This window comes from Anabrus simplex, chromosome 2 (assembly GCF_040414725.1).
Source record: "Anabrus simplex isolate iqAnaSimp1 chromosome 2, ASM4041472v1, whole genome shotgun sequence".
In the NCBI taxonomy this organism is placed as follows: Eukaryota; Metazoa; Arthropoda; class Insecta; order Orthoptera; family Tettigoniidae; genus Anabrus; species Anabrus simplex.
Genome location: NC_090266.1, coordinates 934,103,513 through 934,122,680, shown reverse-complemented (window position 1 = coordinate 934,122,680; position 19,168 = coordinate 934,103,513). Strand labels below are relative to the sequence as shown.

Below are 19,168 nucleotides of genomic sequence, written 5' to 3'. Positions count from 1 at the left end.
CTATGGTGGAAATTGAATCATCACGGTTAGAAGGATTACCTCAATTATGTTTAGGTCCCTTGCTCAGCATATCGAGATCATCGGCATCAAGATTGATTTTACTTATGTTTAGTACAGGTTAGTGAAAATCATTTGGCTTTATGTTATTTGGGTTGTTATGTTTGCTAAGTGTTGTTTTTGAAAGAGCATTCCATTTTTTGTCAAGTGTGTTTTGTTTCTATAACAAAGTAAGATTAAGTTTGTTAGTGATGTGTAATTGAAAGGAAGTCCATTCAATGGGGCAAAGGAGAGTGGAAACTTCTAAATGAGTTTCATATAGTTTGCGGTTCAGAAGAGATTTCTTTTTATGGAGAAATTTGATTTCGTCTTTAATCCAGATTTTATCGGTTTTAAGCTGACTTGCGTGAGTTTTTGCTGTGTTCCTATGAGTTTTCTTGGTGAATTTTAAAAATTTGGGGGTTAAATTATTGATCAAGCCACTTTTCATAAAACGTAAGTCTTGCCCTAACTTGGCAACCTTTATTCTGATATTGCAATAAAGGTTAGCTTTCTTGCCTGCCTGGATGGCGTTTCCATTACAAGACATTAGAATCATTGCGTGCTGATGGTTTTTACTTTACAAAGGTAAAATTAAGTGTATTCTCCTAATTCAATACATCATATAATTCCATCATTAGAGGGGGTAATCAAATTCAAACATGTTTCAACTCGTTTGAATCATCTTCAGTGAAAGGGGGAGGGGGGGGTTGAAATAATTTACATAATACAAGCTAAAAATGTGCCAAAAAACGTAATGAAGGTACAAATGAAAAAACAAAAGAGAGACATGATGGAAATAAAAAAAGTACAATATACAATATTTACAGTACATCATTATATGGATCAATAAACAACTCGCTGTGATAAAATTCAGTGAAAACAGGGGTTAATACAAAATATAAATGAATCTGAAAACTATGTTAACCTAAGGGAAAAAAAATGAAAGCAAATGATAGAGATGGAAACGAACAATACGTGCAACTAGCGAGGTTGCGGGCCTCTTAGTCTACAAAATTTTGGTTTTATAACAATTCAAAACAGGATGAAATCACTGTGTCGAAAATTCAGGCCGAAAGTCTGCCTTTGTAAAAACACCATCACATCGAACGGCTAGGAGGGGAGCGGGAGCAAAACAGTTTGAGAAACCAAGCCTGAGATAACATGCAGGTGAAATACATGTGACAAGTGATAGAAAAACGCCGAGGAAATTTAAAACTTCAGAACAGCAGCATTCTCAAAATCTTCTCAATCTAGCGGTCCCGTTCTCGTTTATTGTTTCACAATGTTGACTGGTTTGTTTGCTTAGCGATTTATGTGATGGCGTCACTTTCTGCAGAGCCCACCCATCATTTTGCATGACAAAGCTTGGCCGCATATAGTGCAAGCTGTGGCTGATTTGTTCTGTCAATGGTGATGGGAATTGTTGTGCCATCGACCATAATTCCTGGATATAAGCCCTTGTGACTTCGACTTGATTCCTAAGATGAAGGAACCACTTCACGGCATTCGCTTCATAACTGTTCCACAGACCTGTGAGGCAGTAAACCGCTCCATTCGAGCTATCAATACAACAGGCGCTGCTAAAGGTATCCTATGACTTCCACATCACTGGCAATGGGTTGTACATAATGCTGCTGACTACTTTGAAGGACACTGACTTGATAACATGTACAATGCCAGCCAAAAGTTTCTCGACAAAACATATGTACCCACACGAATATGTTTAATGACAGAATATATTACTGTAACCAAATTTTGAAGGATTTTGGACAACAGTGACGAGTTTATGTTCGACGTTCAGCATCAGAAAATATACATCCTACTGTATAACACCTACAGTAAAAAAAGGGGGGGGCGGGGGCTCTGTGATGCTTTGGTTTCTTTTTACATTCAGTGGAGTTGGTAGACTGCACTAAATTCAAGGAACACTGGACAAAAACTGCTACCATTCCATCCTATCTTGTTATGCTCTTCCACCTGGACAGCAACAAGGGTCTGTCATCCAAACAAGACAATGACCCCAGACACACGTCTCGCTATTGCATGAATTATCTGAAGAAAAAAAACTCTGGGGAATTGTTTTTAATGGAATGGCCCCCCGCCAATCCCCGAACTTAAATCCAATCGAGCTGCTGTGGGATGAGTTGGATCGGCAAGTCCGAAAAGAGTGTCCTTCTTCATCAGGAAAGCTGTGGGACATCTTGCAGAATGCCTGGCAAAGTATACCTGCATCAGTGTTAGAAAAACTTGTTCTGAGAATGCCAAGAATAGTTCAAAGTGTACTTGCAGCAAAGCGGGGTTTCTTCGATGAGAAGAGAGTTTGATGTGTTCTGGTGATCTGTGGAAGTAAATGCGTACATATTGTCTATTTCTTGCTCAGATGTAATGTAAAAATGTAGTTTGATTGTAAAATATTAGCTTTAGAATATATATTTGTCAATTCCTTGTGTAGGTATGTTGTTTTCTTTTAATCTTTTAATCTCAGTCCATTCTTTAACAGTTCAATGCTTGTCCAGAAACTTACGGCCAGCAGTCTCTCTCCTTTGTATCAGTTGTAATGAAATAGTTGCCACTATAAAAGTTCCAACCGCCATACTTTATTAATACTGTATTGGATATTTTAGTTTAGGGTACACATGTTCATTTCTGTGTTGCGAGATAGCTAACGGCAGTATTCTTCCAAGATACTGAGTGAGAAGACAAGAATTATAAGGGAAGTAGACAAAGGACAAAACACAAAACTGAAATAGTTGAAGAATTTGGAATTCCTGTGTCCACGTTTTCAACATTAAAAAAAATTGTGAGAGCACAGAAGCTCAAGAAATTCAGGGTGCAATTACAGCATAAGCAAATGCATATTCAAGCAGCTAAACACTCCAATTTGGAAGTGGAATTGATAGAGTGGTATTGACATGTTCAAGCAAACAATATTCTTGTTGATAGCAAGATTATTAAGGAGAAAGCGAATGAACTGATGCTAAAGATGGGACTGGAGTTTCAGTGTTCAAAGGGGTGGCTTCAGCATTTTAAGGAAATGCTACAATATCAAATGTGCAAAGAAGGAAAATCCATGAACACTGGCGATTTAAACAGTTGGCAAGAAAGCATGGCTCATATCATCGATTCATAAACAATATTTAAATGCTGATGGAACTGCATTTCTTTTAATCCTGAGCCTAAATGGACTTACTGTTCTGTGTTGCAATGTGGACGGAAGTGAGACACTTCCTCCTCTCATCATAGGAAAGCTCGAGAAGACACAATGTTTTAAGAGCACGAGTTTTTGTTCGATGTTTAGCATCGGAAAAAATTAATCCTACTGTATAACACCAACAGTGAAACATGGAGGGGGCTCTGTGATGGTTTGGGGTTTTTTCACATTCAGTGGAGTTTGTATACTGCACCGAATTCAAGGAACACTGCCGTGCAAGTACAAGGCATCTAAAAATGTTTGGATGACAGGAAAACTTTTTGAGGAGTGGCTGGTGAGCCTTGAACGCAAAACATCATGCCAGGAGAGAAAAAATACCTCTCTTTGTTAGATCAGTGCACTGTGCACAAACGTAATTTAATTTTTTAAATGTGCCTTCTATTCGCCTACACTATGAGCCAACACTATCATTTCATCTCTGAAACGTGACTACAGAAAGTGAGTGTTGTGTTACTTTCCCTGTGAAGTCACCAGATATGTTCCAGGGGGAGAAATACACAAGCTGCACGCGATGGATGCTACGCAGATTGTGACAGTTCCCTGGGACACCATTCCTTCAACGACAATCACAAACTGCTTCATGAAGTGTGGATTTCATGCCTCAAATGATGAAGAAGCAGAATGGGAGGAGTTCCAGCAATAATCTGATATTGGTACAACTTTAGCCAAATACACCCCCAGTAGCCACGCATAGACTACTTCAGAATCCCGCCATGCTGATCAGCTGTGATCATACGATGCTAGAGGAAGATGAAACTCCAGCCGATGCTGAACAAGATGAAGGTACAGCACAGGCGACACCTATTCCACTGCAAAATTACATACTTGCCCCTCTGGCCATGTTGAATTCTGTAATATGTGCAAGTGATGCTGACGAAGTGACAATTAAGGCTATGGAGCGTATGCATGAGTTTGTTGCTAGTGTTTTTTAAAAAAACCTCTCCTACATTCTTTATTTTAAATGCAATAAGCCTACAGTGTGACAAAAAAAGAATATAGGTAAACATCTGCAGGTTTTTTAGTACTGTAAAAAGGGATTCATTATTCTTGATATTTGTGTTAAATATATGTCTGGGATTTTTTAAAGTTTGTTTTCCTCTGCTATGTGTTTCCAATTGGATAGTCTTGTTGACTCCCCCGTGGAATTGCTTTATTCATTGATTACTGTACTTGTATTGCACCACACACAGATTTCTCCCATCTTTTAATCAATTTTTTCCCCCCTGGTGTGAGGTTATGTTTGCCAGGGTATGGGAATAGTCTTCTGAGTTATCCAAGTGCATTTTTTAACAATAAATCCACCTTGTTGCATATATTTTGGAAATATAGTCTCTTCCACAGCATCTGAATGGTTTAAATTGTGAATCAAGGTGACTGCATGCATTTATGTGTCACTGATGTGGTAAGGGTTGGCATTTCTGAATTACATGTTGGTGGCGGTTAATTTGGAATCACACAATTCAAAGTCTGCTTTCTGCGTCCCAACAACTTTGAATTAATGAGGTTTTACTGTATTACAGCTACTCAGCAGCTGAAGATGATCCGCAGAAGGATTGAAACTAATCCTGCGATTGTAATGTATTTTAAAATGTAAATATATACACTTGTTATTAAGTGGAGACTCTCAACCCTTTACTTATGAACTATCGAACTATCAATACGGACATGAAACTGATATATGATATGTGGTATGTTTCGAGCTATCAGTGGAGAGTTAGCGTGGAATGGCGTAAGTAGAAGAATAAGCTGGAGTGGAGCTGTTAAAAGTAGGAAAGATCATAATATGAAGATAAAGTTGGAATTCAAGAGGACAGTTGGGGTAAATATTCATTTATTGGACGAGAAGTAAGGGATTGGATTAAATTATCATGGGAAATTTTCAATAAAATTCCAAGTTATTTGAAAATATTTAAGAAAGAGCTACATAGAATACTGATAGGGAATCTGTCACCTAGGCAACAGCCCTAAATGCAGATCGTTGATGATTGACTGACTGATTGACTTTCAGCAATAATAGGAAAGGTCTAACATTGTTTATATTCCTATGATTCAAGACTACATGGTAGTATCAATTTAAGAGGGAAAATACAAGGGCTAGGATATAAGTCATGGCAACTACAGGATAATTTATATAAACTGGGTGGTTTATGAAATGACCCCAATACCATCTGCCAAAAGATAGAAAGAAATGATTGTTTTCTGAATGTAAAGAAATGCTGGGAGGTTAACTTATCAACATTTGCCAACAATACACAAGTTATTCTTTGTTATTGCATATGATAAATTCCATCGTAATTCTGTACTGACAATTTACAATGGAATAGAATCGTCACATGATTGGGACATGTTTCAGCCTCCTTGGGCCATCTTCAGCTACATTGGATGAAGAGATGAAATGTAGGTACATATTATTTAAATAATCAGAATGTTACACCATAATTCTCACATTCTTATTTGATCTATTTAGCTTATGGCTAGAGATCATAAACTGTTATATGATAAAAGAAACTCATATATAGAATAGTGTTTTACAATGTTCTATTTTTAAAACATCATGAAAAAAATGAGTCCAAAGATTGTGAACTGAAAAAAGAATGTAAAAATTGAATTTGTAGTCCTTAGAATGTTAAAAAATGTCTATAAGATATTGCAGAAATATATAAAGTTCATCCTACTTGGAGTTGCATATTCTTCACCTAATAAATATTGTCAAATCTCTTGATTAAAAATCAGCTTGTGAAGTTCTATAAACAACAGAAGATTTGAAAACCAACGTAATGACTGAAATCAGTGGAACAAAGAAATGTTGCAGTGAACTGCTAGAAGTATAGGACGACAGATACGGCTATGTCTACATGAGGATGGAGGTCACTTCCAACATCTCTAGTGATGGTAAGTGAATATCCCACAGCTGCTTCATATTTGGAACAAAGTTGCATTTTCCTGTTTGCTCATCACAATCATCATCATCATTCATGACAGAACCCCTCCAGGATACAGAGCAAGGTGGTATTTAATGAGTCATCACCACTGCTGTCTGTCTAGAAATGCCTCCTCTCTCACCATGGACTCCTATAGCCCTCCTCTTCTCTCCACGTCCTCTCTCAGCTTGTATAGCCATCTCTTCTTACACCTTCCCACTGGCCTTCTTCCTTCAACTCTCCTTTCTAGGCATGCAAGCTTTATATATCCACACCATGTTAGTCTCAAAGTCCTCAGCTCCCCTTGTATCGTGTCCACTTCCAGTTCCATTCTGATGTCATTGTTCCTTACATGGTCCTTGCATGTTTTTTGGAAGGTACTTTTTAGAGTAATGTTATTCGCTTTATGTCCCACTAACTACTTTTATGGTTTTCGGAGACGCCGAGGTGCCAGAATTTAGTCTCGCAGGAGTTCTTTTACGTGCCAGTAAATCTACCGACACGAGGCTGTCGTATTTGAGCACCTTCAAATACCACCGGACTGAGCCAGGACTGAACCTGCCAAGTTGGGGTTAGAAGGCCAGCGCCTTAACCGTCTGAGCCACTTAACCCGGCAAAACTTCATTTCATGTGTCTGCAGTCTACTACTTCTCTCTCTTTCAGTGTACATGTTTCTAGACTGTATGTGACAATGGGCATAAAAAATTACTTAAATAGAGTCATCTTGGTTCTCATGGGCAACTTGTTATCCCAAAGTAGATGTCTTACGAGGTTGTAGAAGTTGGAACTGTCAGCCACTACCAGACATAAACGAGGACATTTTGAAAACCACATGATTTATATAAATCACACTGCATTTTTTCTAGAGATAGGCGAAGTGACACTGCTGTCTGTTTCACAACATTCAATACGGCACAGCGAATTGCTTTGAAGCAGTGTGACGACACTCCCGTCTCGGACTGCAAGAGAAATAGTGTACCTATACACAGTACCTGGACAGTGTTTTGTGATGGCATGGTGAATGAAGGAGTCTGTTGAAATACAGCACATTTCCGTCTCAAGCTGGAAGAAAACCAATGTTTCGCAATGGTGTTGTGAAACATGAACCACTCTTCATAGCTAAATTCAATTCACTGAATTAACTGCTCGACGTCCTGATAACGATAAAATATGAGGTTCATGAAATATTTAATGAGAAATATACAAAGTATGTATGATAAATAGATTATGTACAGTATAATAGTACCAGTATATAGTAATAAACAGTGTTTGTTTCTTTAATAAATAATGATAATGTTATTGGCTTTACGTCCCACTAACTACCTTAAGGTTTTCGGAGACACCGAGGTACCAGAATTTAGTCCTGCAGGAATTCTTTTATGTGCCAGTAAATCTACCGACACAAGGCTGATGTATTTGAGCACCTTCAAATACCACCGGACTGAGCCAGGTTCGAACCTGCCAAGTCGGGGTCAGAACGCCATTTGCTTCCTTACTACAGTAAGTACTTACAATGATACTAAAAGGTATCTGTTTTACTGTTAAAAGCACACTAAAACTAATTTGAATAATTATTAAATAATTAATGAAATTTAAGAAGAGTTCAAAACAGGTATTCTATGCGCAATAACAGACTTAATCTAATACAGTTACAAAAGCATACTTAGTAAAATAGTAGTCTAAGTAAGTGAACTAAATTGAATTATAAAATGAATAATGAAATCAAAGAGGAGTCTGGAATCCGAATTCTACGCACATTAACAAGCAACCTAAACTAGTTGGGAAAGCACAGTAAAATAGTTGAAGTATATGAACTAATTTGAAGGATTATAAAATAATTAAATTTAAGAAGAGTCCAAGATTGGTATTACATGTACAGTAACAGACTTGACCTAATACAGTTTAAAAATCTACTTCAAATTGAAGTTTAAAAAACATAATTTTCGAAACATTTGCACTTGATAAACAGGAGAGTCTTCCTGTTATAGTATGACCCTGCTTTGAGAACAATAATGTCCTTTTTTTAGTGTAAAACAAAGACATTACATTGAGTACATTGTTCTTTTAGTAACATGACTCATGATTTGGAATATGAAGAGTCTATTAACGAGTATCGGCTCATCTTCAGGGCAATGTCATGCGGAGTGTTTCTATTGAGGTGAGGGGATAAACAAACCACTGTCATTGTTTCAAAGCATCTATGTAGCTTACATGTACAGAAGAAGTGGAGTTTCTGTTCATGTGACACGACACACGAAGCAATCTCACTGCTTCGAAACAGTGAAACATTGATATGTCGAGGCATCGAAACAACTGATTGTGCCAGTTAGTGTTTCGAAGTACACACACACTAGCCAACTCTAATTTCTTCCCCTTACATTTGCACAGTGCTACCATACACTGTCATTTATCCTGAGAAGCATGACACTAATAATCCATGAACACAGCATGAGACAGCGGTGCGTTGGATAGGTACTACACACAATGCGATGGGACTGCAATAGTGAGTCAGGCTCCAAGCTGAATGGATATAACGAGGCAAGAACAGCGTGTGTACATCAAACTGGCCATTTGCCAGGATTGGAATGCCAGAGAATGTCACAGAGGCTTGTGGAAGCTGTGGGGAATAATTCCTTTCCACACCAAACCACCGGCATGAAACGTGCAGTAAAGTGCAAAGGTCTGGAAGACCTGTTGGTGTCAAGACTGATGTGTCACATTCAGTAATTACCCAGTGCATGGACATGGACAGAAGATGGACACTACTTGAGTTGCAAGCCAAAACAGGTACTGGAAACCAAACCATCCACAGAATTTTACAGGGAGATTGTCATCTGCATAAAATTGCATCAAGATGGGTGCCATGTACTAAAGCGGACATGGTATACCATATGACCTGACCACTTGTACGCTACCGGCAGGAAGGTGAACAAATGCTGGAGGAAAAAAGCAACTGTTTTATGAATTTCGGCCAGGGCGTATGAACCAGAGCCCATACGCCAGTCTGCAAAATTGCGACATGCAGGATCACCCCAAAGGGAGAAGTTCCAGCAACATCCTTCCTCCGTGAACGTGAAAGTTGATGGGAATTATGACGCCAGATGGGTGACAGTGAGTCACTTCGTTTCACATGGCACAACAGTGACACAACCTCCTGCAGAGATAGTTAACAAATACCCGAGTCTTCTCAATAATGTCATCCTCCTCCATGACGCCAGACCACTTGCAGCAGATGCTGTACAGAGGCAACTTCAACACTGGGGGTGGGAAGTACTCGAAAATCCACCATACTCACAAGACATGTCTGTGTGATTTTGACCTCATCCCCAAAGTGAAAGAACCATCGAGTGGGAAACTGTTTGGGACACGAGAGAATATTGCCAATGCTGTGAAACTTGAGATAGCAAAAGGGTGAGGTGATTGGTATCCACCATCTCCCACATCATCAGCAATGTGTTGGGGACAGTCTAGGGACTTCTTTTGAGGGTTTACTGTTGAGGGTACTGTACTCTCTGAGAATGAGCATTATGTAGCACAAGGATTTCTTGGCTGACAGTTTCCTCGTTTTATATCCTACATCTGGTAAGCCTACAAGGCATTATGCATTCATTGCTTATGCTCCCCACTCCCATTTGTATATTTCCATTTGTCTGATAGATCCCGCATTCATGAGGGGAAAAACATGGTTGCCATGACTCAAGCCCCAACCCTCGTATTATCATCCATACACAGGACAAAAGAGCCCTTTCGTCTGAATTTTCAAAAAGAAAGAAAAACTAAATATTTTCTGGTTCCCCTCTCCCATTCCAATTTATGTATTTCATTATCATGAATTCCCTTCAACACACTGAGTGCCAGACCGAAATTCATTGGATTTCCATCTAGTGTTGTGGGCTAATAACATCGAGTTACTCCATAGTACCAAAACGCTCACAGGCTTAACCCGTAGAGTGGGGGCTCGCTTCAGGTGACGTGGCTGGAACGAGCCCGCTGGTGGGCGCGTGTCATATGAAGCGCGGAAAGTTTTTATTTTTTATCTCCGTTATGAAACAAGCGGTAGGTTTGAAACTTTCTCCGTATGTTCCGAGAGGTGCTGCCATCTGACAGAATTTTTTTCACCTTTGTATCTAAGCAATTCTCGTCTAGGAATCCCCTTATCATCTGCTACATAGCTGCATACCGCAAGAACAACCTATGTGGGGTTGGCGAGAAGCTCAGTCAGTGTGCTGCGAGGAGCGTAGTATTTCGTGTCTCGGTGTGAATTTTTTCAGCTCTCATAAGTTGTTTTGTTGATATATAAATTTATCTTGTGATTTATTGTTTTTATTCTACATGTAGCATTTCCTATTTGTAGTCAACATGTCCAAAAGAATTGTAGATCTTCCGAGTGCTGATATACGGGATATTCTCGAGCTCAGTGAGGAAGATAGTTGCAGTGATTCTAGTTTAGATAGTAATGGTGAAACTATCCCGCTATTACATGCTCCAAGCACAACTGCTTCCGTTGAAATAGGCCTGTTGCCTAGATGCCGTGGACAGGTGTCAAGTTCGAGCTCCCGATGATAGTAGCGAGTCAGAAAGTGAGAGCGATTTGCCTCCTACTCTGCCTAGTGAGATGTAAGGGGATGTAGGAGAGCCCAATTCCCAGCTACATACCAAAGTGGAATTCAGGGCAAACTTTTAAATAAAAAAGAATCGGACGAAATATTTGAGCATTTCATTGACGATGAACTGTGCGAACTTACTTCAGAGCAAACTAATCTGTACACTCAGCAGTCAATGCAACCTAGTATAGGAACAGGAGCAGCGAGAGGGATTGGGTTCCTACTAACAAGGAAGAAATAAAACTTTTATTTGGGATCTTTCTTTTTCAGGGTATAATTCAAAAGACGAAGCTATCTCATTATTTTTCACGTAATAGATTGTTTGCTACGCCCATGTTTTACGAGACCATGTCCGAGAAACCTTTTTTTCTTCGACTGAAATTTTTACATTTCTCAGATAATGATGCTTACAATCGGCAAATATCCCCAAAACTCTACAAAGTGAAGCCAGTTCTAGACATTCTTGTATCAAAATTTAAAATTTCCTATTTACCAGATGATCGTCTATCAATTGACAAAAGTTTACTCCTTTGGAAAGGTTGCTTGGGGTGGAAAATGTACATTCCGAAGAAGAAGAAGAAGAAGAAGAAGAAGAAGAAGAAGAAGAAGAAGAAGAAGAAGAAGAAGAAGAAGAAGAAGAAGAAAGCTCGTTTCGGGATGGAATCTTTTAAATTATGTGAGGCTAAAACAGGATATGTGTGGAATATCCTGTGGTACACAGGCAAGGAAATGACATAGTAATTTGGGGAAATACAGAGAAGGAAGTCCAAGAGAGGCTGAACACCTGGAATGAACATTTGAAAGCACACGGATTAACAATAAATAAATCGAAAACTGTTACTATGTCTGTCAACAGGCAGAAGAAGAAAGGAAAAATAATGCTGGAAGGTACACAGCTGGAAACAGTAGACCAATATAAATATCTTGGGTGCATCATTTCAAGTGATAACAGAATACAGCATGAGATTAACAACCGCATTCAAAAATCAGCTCAGTTTTACCATCAAGTTCGGAACCTCCTCTGGAATGAACAAGTTCCCTTAAAATCAAAGCAGATTCTATTCCAATCATACTTCACCCCCATAATAACATATGGCCTAGAAACCTGCACAACAACCCAACAAGTGGATAGCAAACTACAAGCCGCAGAAATGAAGTTCCTATGAACTATGGTACAGAAGACAAAAAGGGACTGGGTAAGGAATGAAAGAATAAGGGAGGAAGCTGGTGTGTAGCCATCCCTGAATGAAAAAGTGACAAGGCCCGTTTGAAATGGTTTGGCCATGTCAAACGAATGGACGATGGAAGGACAGCAAAACAATGGCTACACACAGTCGTGGCCAAAAAACGACCGGTAGGAAGACCTAGGAAGAGATGGCTGGACCAAGTGAAAGAGGACATAGGAACAAGAGGAATCAGCTGGGATGTCGTCTTGAGAGAAGAGTGGTACACGGACAGACAGAAGTGGAGAGTGCTCGTAAACCACACCCGGGCAACTGGAGTGGAAAACTGATGATATGACACAGGCAAGGAAACTGAGCTAGTAAATGAGGTGTTTGTGGGGTAAATATTTCTCAGTATACCAAGCCCTCGAAAGTAGTGTTTGCTCTAGCCGAACCTCTTCTAAATAAGGGATATCTCATAGCTCTAGACAATTACAGTAGCCGGGAACTCTTCGATCAGCTCAATGAGTTTCAGACAGACACTGTCGGCACTGTAAAATCTAACAGAAAAAATCTTTTGAAGGACGTCATAGGGAAAAAGTTGAAAAAAGGGGAGGTGGCTTTTGCCTATAAAAACAAACTCATGGCCTTGAAGTGGAAAGACAAGAGAGACGTCTGCATGCTGAGTAGTATTCCTGACGCGGAAATGCGCACTGTTCTAAACAAGAAAGGAGAAACCAAAGAGAAGCCGGTCGTATGTATTGAGAAAAATGACTCAATGGCAGGGGTGGACTTATCGGACCAATGTATCATGCCATACAGTATGGCGAGAAAAAGAATGAAGAAATATTACCACAAGATTTTTAGACGCCTACTTGATATAACAGTGTTCAATGCTTTTGTGATATACAAGAAACACGGCGGTAAATTCACTCAGCTGGAGTTTCGTATTCAAATTGTGCAGAAACTATTTCAGAAGTATGCGAATGCTACCCCTAACGCAGCCTTGCCAATACGATCAGTGAGACCCGCACTCGTTGACTTGTCAACTCGATTCTTGGAAAGGCATTTTCCAGATTTCAATCCAGCTTCGAAATCAAGACTGCACGCAAATAAGAGATGCGTTGTTTGCGTGGCGAAAGGCCAGCGGCGGTACACTCAGTATTGTTGCATAGTATGCAATGTCACTTTGTGCCCCTCTCCTTGCTTCAAGCTATACCACACAGTTGAAGTATGAGCATTGCAAATATGCCAGCGAGTCTCAGGTTCCAAACTCGGGGAATCTGAGAAGATCGTAGTCTACACTCTGTGACCGCTGTACAATCTGTGTGCCGGCAACTATCAGTGACCATCCTGAAATAGTTCTTTTCAATTTTTTTCTCCAGTCATTTGTTATAGCTATTGAGTGTAAATAGTGTTGAACAGTGTAGTGTAATTTTGTGTAATGTGGTGACAAAATTGTGATGAATGCACTCATGGATTACTCGCTGCCCTCTTCAATGGCAAGTTATAGGCCTATGTGGTGAGTACATTTTTCTATTTTATTTCAGAAAAATGTGATATTTGAGTGAATGTGTCTGTATTATTTGGAGTAAGTTATATGATACTTTTTTTATTTGTGTGTTACACATTTTAATGTTGAATTAATATAAGCAACACAAATAATACTCCGAATATGAAATATGAAATGGCACAATATGCAATTTTTGCACTGACGCTGGATGAATTGAAAAATCTTTTTAATTGTAAATAATAATGCAATTTACACCGCAATGCATAATTTTATGCTAATTTTAACATAATATAATATTTAAGCGGGTGTAGGTTGGTAAAAACTATTTCTTTCTTAAAGAAAAAATTTACTGATGATGATTCCCCACTATGCAGGAATTCCTAGTTTATGACCTCCCCACTTAACAGGTTAACCAAGCAAGTGATCGCTGAAATGAGGATATATTTATGATATATTAAGTTAAATTATTATGTATATTAGGTCAAATATTGCGACCCAGTACAGGGTCATATTGGTCATTACGAATTGTATACGTACACGCGCCCCCATATGGGGTCGCACTTATAAAGTAGTTAATGTCCCAACACTCGGCCATACTTACCTTTTTCCTTTGCAGGGACGCGTTATATGTCGTTGATTATGACAGACGTGTTAGCTTGTTCATATTGGAGCCATACAAAAGTGCGATCCCCGATTTTAGATAAGGAAAAGTTTGTAAATGACGATCTCCCGATTTAAGGTTAGGAAATTTTCGTGTAAAATTTTGTTATATAACGTAGTGAAAAATCATGTGAATTTGGTAAATTAGGATGTAAGAGCATAATATTATAAGAAGAATTTGTAGTTAGGGAATACTGAATATGTATTTAATTATATTTCTATAACTTTTAATTTGGGTAAGATAACCTAGCAGTGATGACTGTGCAACATGGGAAACCAGTGACTATATCGTTGAAGACGGTTGAAGAAAGCTGAAGTCGGTTAAAAGTGTTGCAACAGGTGGCTTGGAAACCCGGAGTACAGTGGGGATGTGTATGCTGAAGATTGTAATTCATTAATGTGGATGGATGTGCGAGATCGCTATTTGCTCTATACTGGGTTCAAAATCACTGTAACTATATACTTCATCTACATCATCATTATCCGACTCGTTCAATATATCATCCAGACTATCGGCACTAAGTCTTCTACTGCTCAATTTACTCATAGTGACCTAAGGAAAAGGGAAACTCACAGCATTGAACACTTACATGAACAATCAGTGTGCGAGACAAGGACTTTGTCACCCTACAAGGCACTCTTGACTTACCAATATGGGTTTGCGCCAAAACAGGAATTGAATGAAAGGTGGACTATGCACGTACATAAATATACGGCCAACAGATGGCAGGAAGATACTTTATACAGCTTCAAAATACACACTTACTGCACACCCAAATGGGTTCGCTCAGTTCTCAGTTTCGAATGAACGTACGAGCCCATATGGGGATGTGAAGTTCAAAAACTTGACTAGTTTCACGTACCCAAATGGGGTCGCTTGGCACTCAACGTGTTAAGAAACAGAATGTCCACTAATGACATCATGCCAACAGAACTGCAAATACCTGGAATAAAAACTTGCTTCTTCTGTTTCATGGTTTCCATAAGAGATTTTAAATCATGCTCTACATAGTCCATCACTATGAAGATCTTATCCATGTTGCTGCCCACTACAATTTCACGCACAGTAACAATATTTGGATGCTGGGCCTGGAAATAAAAGAATACACCACTGCATTAAAAATTTACAGCATGGCAGAAGTGTGAAGCCTCAGACTGAATACTACTTGAATTGAAAACACACAAGAAGAAAATCAAACTGCCAATTCATTACTGAAATAAACAATGCTGAAAAACTTATTATCCTAGTGCTAATCTCCAGATTTAAATAATGCATGTATTACAGGTATAAATCTCAATTACTATGCCTTTCTTTTAAACCCTCTCCTAAAACATACCTATCCCGCAATATCCTCCCATTTCAATTTTCATAGAGTTAAAAATATAGAATACAGTGGTACTTTCTCAGTGCTCAGTTAACATATTTACAAAGGTCTTCCTTAAAACAGTTTTAGTTACAAGAGAACGTTCTTACACAATAGTGAATGTAATCTCCATTCTCTCTCAGTAAAAATATTTCCTCATAGATATTGTACATAATGCATTAACTGTTCATTAAATAAGTCAACATTCTTCCTGAAATGTGTTTCAGGAATAAAAACATTCATACATGAAAGAAACCTTAAGTTTATTCTTATCTTTATGTTTATCTTTATGCTAATATGAAAGGACATCTGTTGGATGTTGGAAAGACAACTATCTCACCATCACTGTCACCCAAGTCACCTACGTGTATTACAAAGCAATTATTTTATAAACTCCAAATGGTCAACCAACTTTGTTTCTTTTATTTGAAGTTCTCTAACATTTCAGGCATATTAGCTTTACTTGGCTTTAAAATGATGTATGATTCAGAACTTATCACACACAAAGCACATAATACCTACAGTATTATTTAGGTATTCTTCTTCGATAAATTTCCAAGTTCTTTGAAAATATTTAAGAAAAAGCCAGGTAAATCTGTGACCTGGGCGACAGCCCTAAATGCAGATTACAGATGACAAATACGATTTGTCAAAATCAAATCAAATCAAATCAAAATCTCTTTATTTGCAAATAAGGTGTCTACCTCGGTGGCAAATGGTACACTAAAATACATTATTGTCAAGCACTAAATTTTAAATTAACAGGAGACGAAGAAAATTTTCCTAGAATACAATATTATACAATTTACGCTAATAATTTTTTCTATTAAACACACACATCATCCTTAATAAATTTATATTGTTTACAAAATTCTAGTTATAATATCTTACAAACATAGTCAACTCATATACAGTACGGTATGTGAAATTACTTCCAATAATACTATACAAATGGTATAAGATTAAAATTAACATTGAATTTATTTTCATATTTATATTTTACCCATTTTGGAACCTAAGTAGCACAACGACCATTCATGCGAACAATAAGTTTCCTTCACCAGAATAAATACCCCTCCTCCCTTTTTATCTCCTCGGTCTCTACGATAGACTGTATACCCTTCTGGAAATACTTCTGTATTACCCACCCCTTCTCTCAACCACGATTCCACTCCTATCACCACATCCGTCTCATAAGATTCCATCAATGTACTGAATTTTAATTGTTTATTTACTACACTCTGGCAGTTTACCAAGAGCAATCTCAGACCTCCTTCCTCCCTAAAACTTGACTGTTGCAATTGGGTAACGTTTGACTCATGAGTTGAGAACTTCCCTGGAACCCAGATCGTTGTACATAGATCTTGATTTAAGGGTCTGGGTTTTCTGGCAAGTTTCCCTGTATGTGCCAGTTTAGTGGTATGGGTTTTCTTAAGTACATATTAGTTTGCAAATCTCTGTTGATAATTGTAGCAATTTGTCTACAGAGAGTTGCTTTTCCATTACCATTTAGATGTAACCCATGTCTAGTGAACATTTGCCTGCCAAGACCTAAAGTATCTACTACATAGACATTTCTAAAACTCTTACATAATCTCTTGATTTTTATATTTACATCATGTACAGCTTTGTTCACACATGAGTCCTCTAAAAGGTCATACCTGGGTGGCACATTAACTACAATTACTTTTGAGTCAGGTAGTTTGGAAATCTTACCACTGAGAGTCGAAATTAGTTCCTCACCTTCATTAGCAGCAATGTCATTTGTACCACTCACAATCACCACATAATTGTCCTTCTCTAACACAGGATCACAACTTGAAAGGACGTCTTCAGTTTTGGCACCTGGTTTTATTAGTCCTAAAACCTCAGTCTCTGGATTATGCAGCTCATCCTTGATGCCTTCTGCCATACCCCGCCCTTGACTGTCTGCGTAGAGATGAATCTTTGGCGATCTTGACTTTCGGTTGGTTTTCTTCTTCTGTAGCTTACCTCCACTGGATTTAAAATTATTTGGAAAATTTGGTGTGTCTTTTTCTGGAACTTGTTGCAATAACTGAAATCTATTTTGGCACTGCAAAGAGTTTTTTCCCTGTTTTAAGTTGTACGTAGTTTCTCCCATATGTTTAACGTTAGGCCTAAAATGGCTACGCGTCACTTCCGTCCACGGCGATCCTTCTTCTCCAATGTCTTCTTTATCTTCCAGTTTCTTTATTCTGTCCTTTAAGCTTTCATTTTCATGTTTCAGAGCGCATAAGTCTTCTTGTAGCACTCCTAAAATATTAATTATAGTTTCGTAAGTCTCTCTTTCTTGTTGCCTCACTATCACTTTGTTTACACTCGGGACACAGCCACTCACTTTATTCAATATCAGTCCTATTTACAATATTTGCACAACGAAAATGGTACCATTCATCACACTTACGACACAGAATCCCATTTTTAACTACTCTTCTGCATTTGCCACATTTTTCACTGCATCTTACACCATTATCTACTACAGATATCACAGACTCACACACACTAGTCGCCATCTTGTTATCTTGATTATTGGAGTGGTCATTTAGTGATTTGATTTTAGGATTACTCAAATTTGACTGAACTTAGAGACCTATCAATGCCTGATGATTCAATGGCAGGTAATTCCAGAGAGAATAAAATAAAAATGAAACAAATAGCTCCAGTAGAATGGACGGGCAAGTGGGACAAACCTGTTTTTAGTAAACATTTTAGTACATAGATAATAATGTTACTTTACGTCCCACCAACTACTTTTGATGGTTTTCGGAGACATCGACGTGCAGGAACTTTCGTGGCAGAGCCAGGAATCGAATCTGGCAGCTAAACACACTAACCACTACACACACAGGTGGTCATTATTATTATTATTATTGTTACAGAGTTACCCGTGGAGCAGAAACAGATTAAAGAAAGCGCCGGGGTGAATGGGTCTATCTACATTATCAAAATTAATTTAAAATTTGAACTGAAGGTTATATTTCTTTTAGAACTTCAAACTTAACAATTTTTCATAACACTGAAACATCACGTACAATGACAATTTCAGAAATTGGAAAAATCAAGATTCAGACCTTGACAATTCTGGGCTACATGCCCCTAGGTTACAATTCCAGAGATACCGGATCCAGTTTACAACTTTAATTCAAACAAGGAATCATTTACTCAAGGGCAGAAATCCCCTAATTCAAGAGTACTTGCTCCCAAAATGCAATATCTAGCCTTCCAGAGGCACTCGTTACTATTACAAAAACTTGAAAAGAGCTAACAGGCTCTCAGTTTCTTACAGCCCGCTCAAGGCAATATTACATCAAACTATTACAATCTTTGGCCTCACGAGGCACGAATTACAAATGGAAATTGCTTAATACAGGGGTATCTAGTACCCAACCTACAGGGCCTTTGCGAAAAAAGAACAGGTTAAATAAAACGGCCCGAACACAAACTGAATGGAAGCAAACACTGCGCTCCAGATAATGAAATATTAAAACCTATAGGGCTCTCAGCCGATGAAACAAGGGAAATTCCCAAACTACTGAGGTGGCTCGCATGGAAATATCTTTAACATATTACAGAAAGGTTGCAAAACGTAGTCACCTCAAAGCAAGATGAAGGGGAGCTCGAGAGGGTAACACACTCTCTATCCCCGATTTACAGTTAAAGATTTTATGAAGA

The 19,168-nt window shown here is 38.4% G+C and overlaps 1 protein-coding gene across 2 annotated transcripts in view; it reads right to left on the bottom strand.

Annotated features, from left to right (window-relative positions):
* LOC136864563 (cyclin-dependent kinase 11B) overlaps positions 1-19,168 on the bottom strand; it is a 434,451-nt gene that overhangs the window by 97,617 nt on the left and 317,666 nt on the right. For both annotated transcript variants that reach the window (XM_067141707.2, XM_067141708.2), the window contains exon 9: positions 15,056-15,200. In XM_067141707.2, coding sequence (XP_066997808.2) covers positions 15,056-15,200 — 145 coding nt within the window. The remainder of the gene's footprint in view (positions 1-15,055; positions 15,201-19,168) is intronic.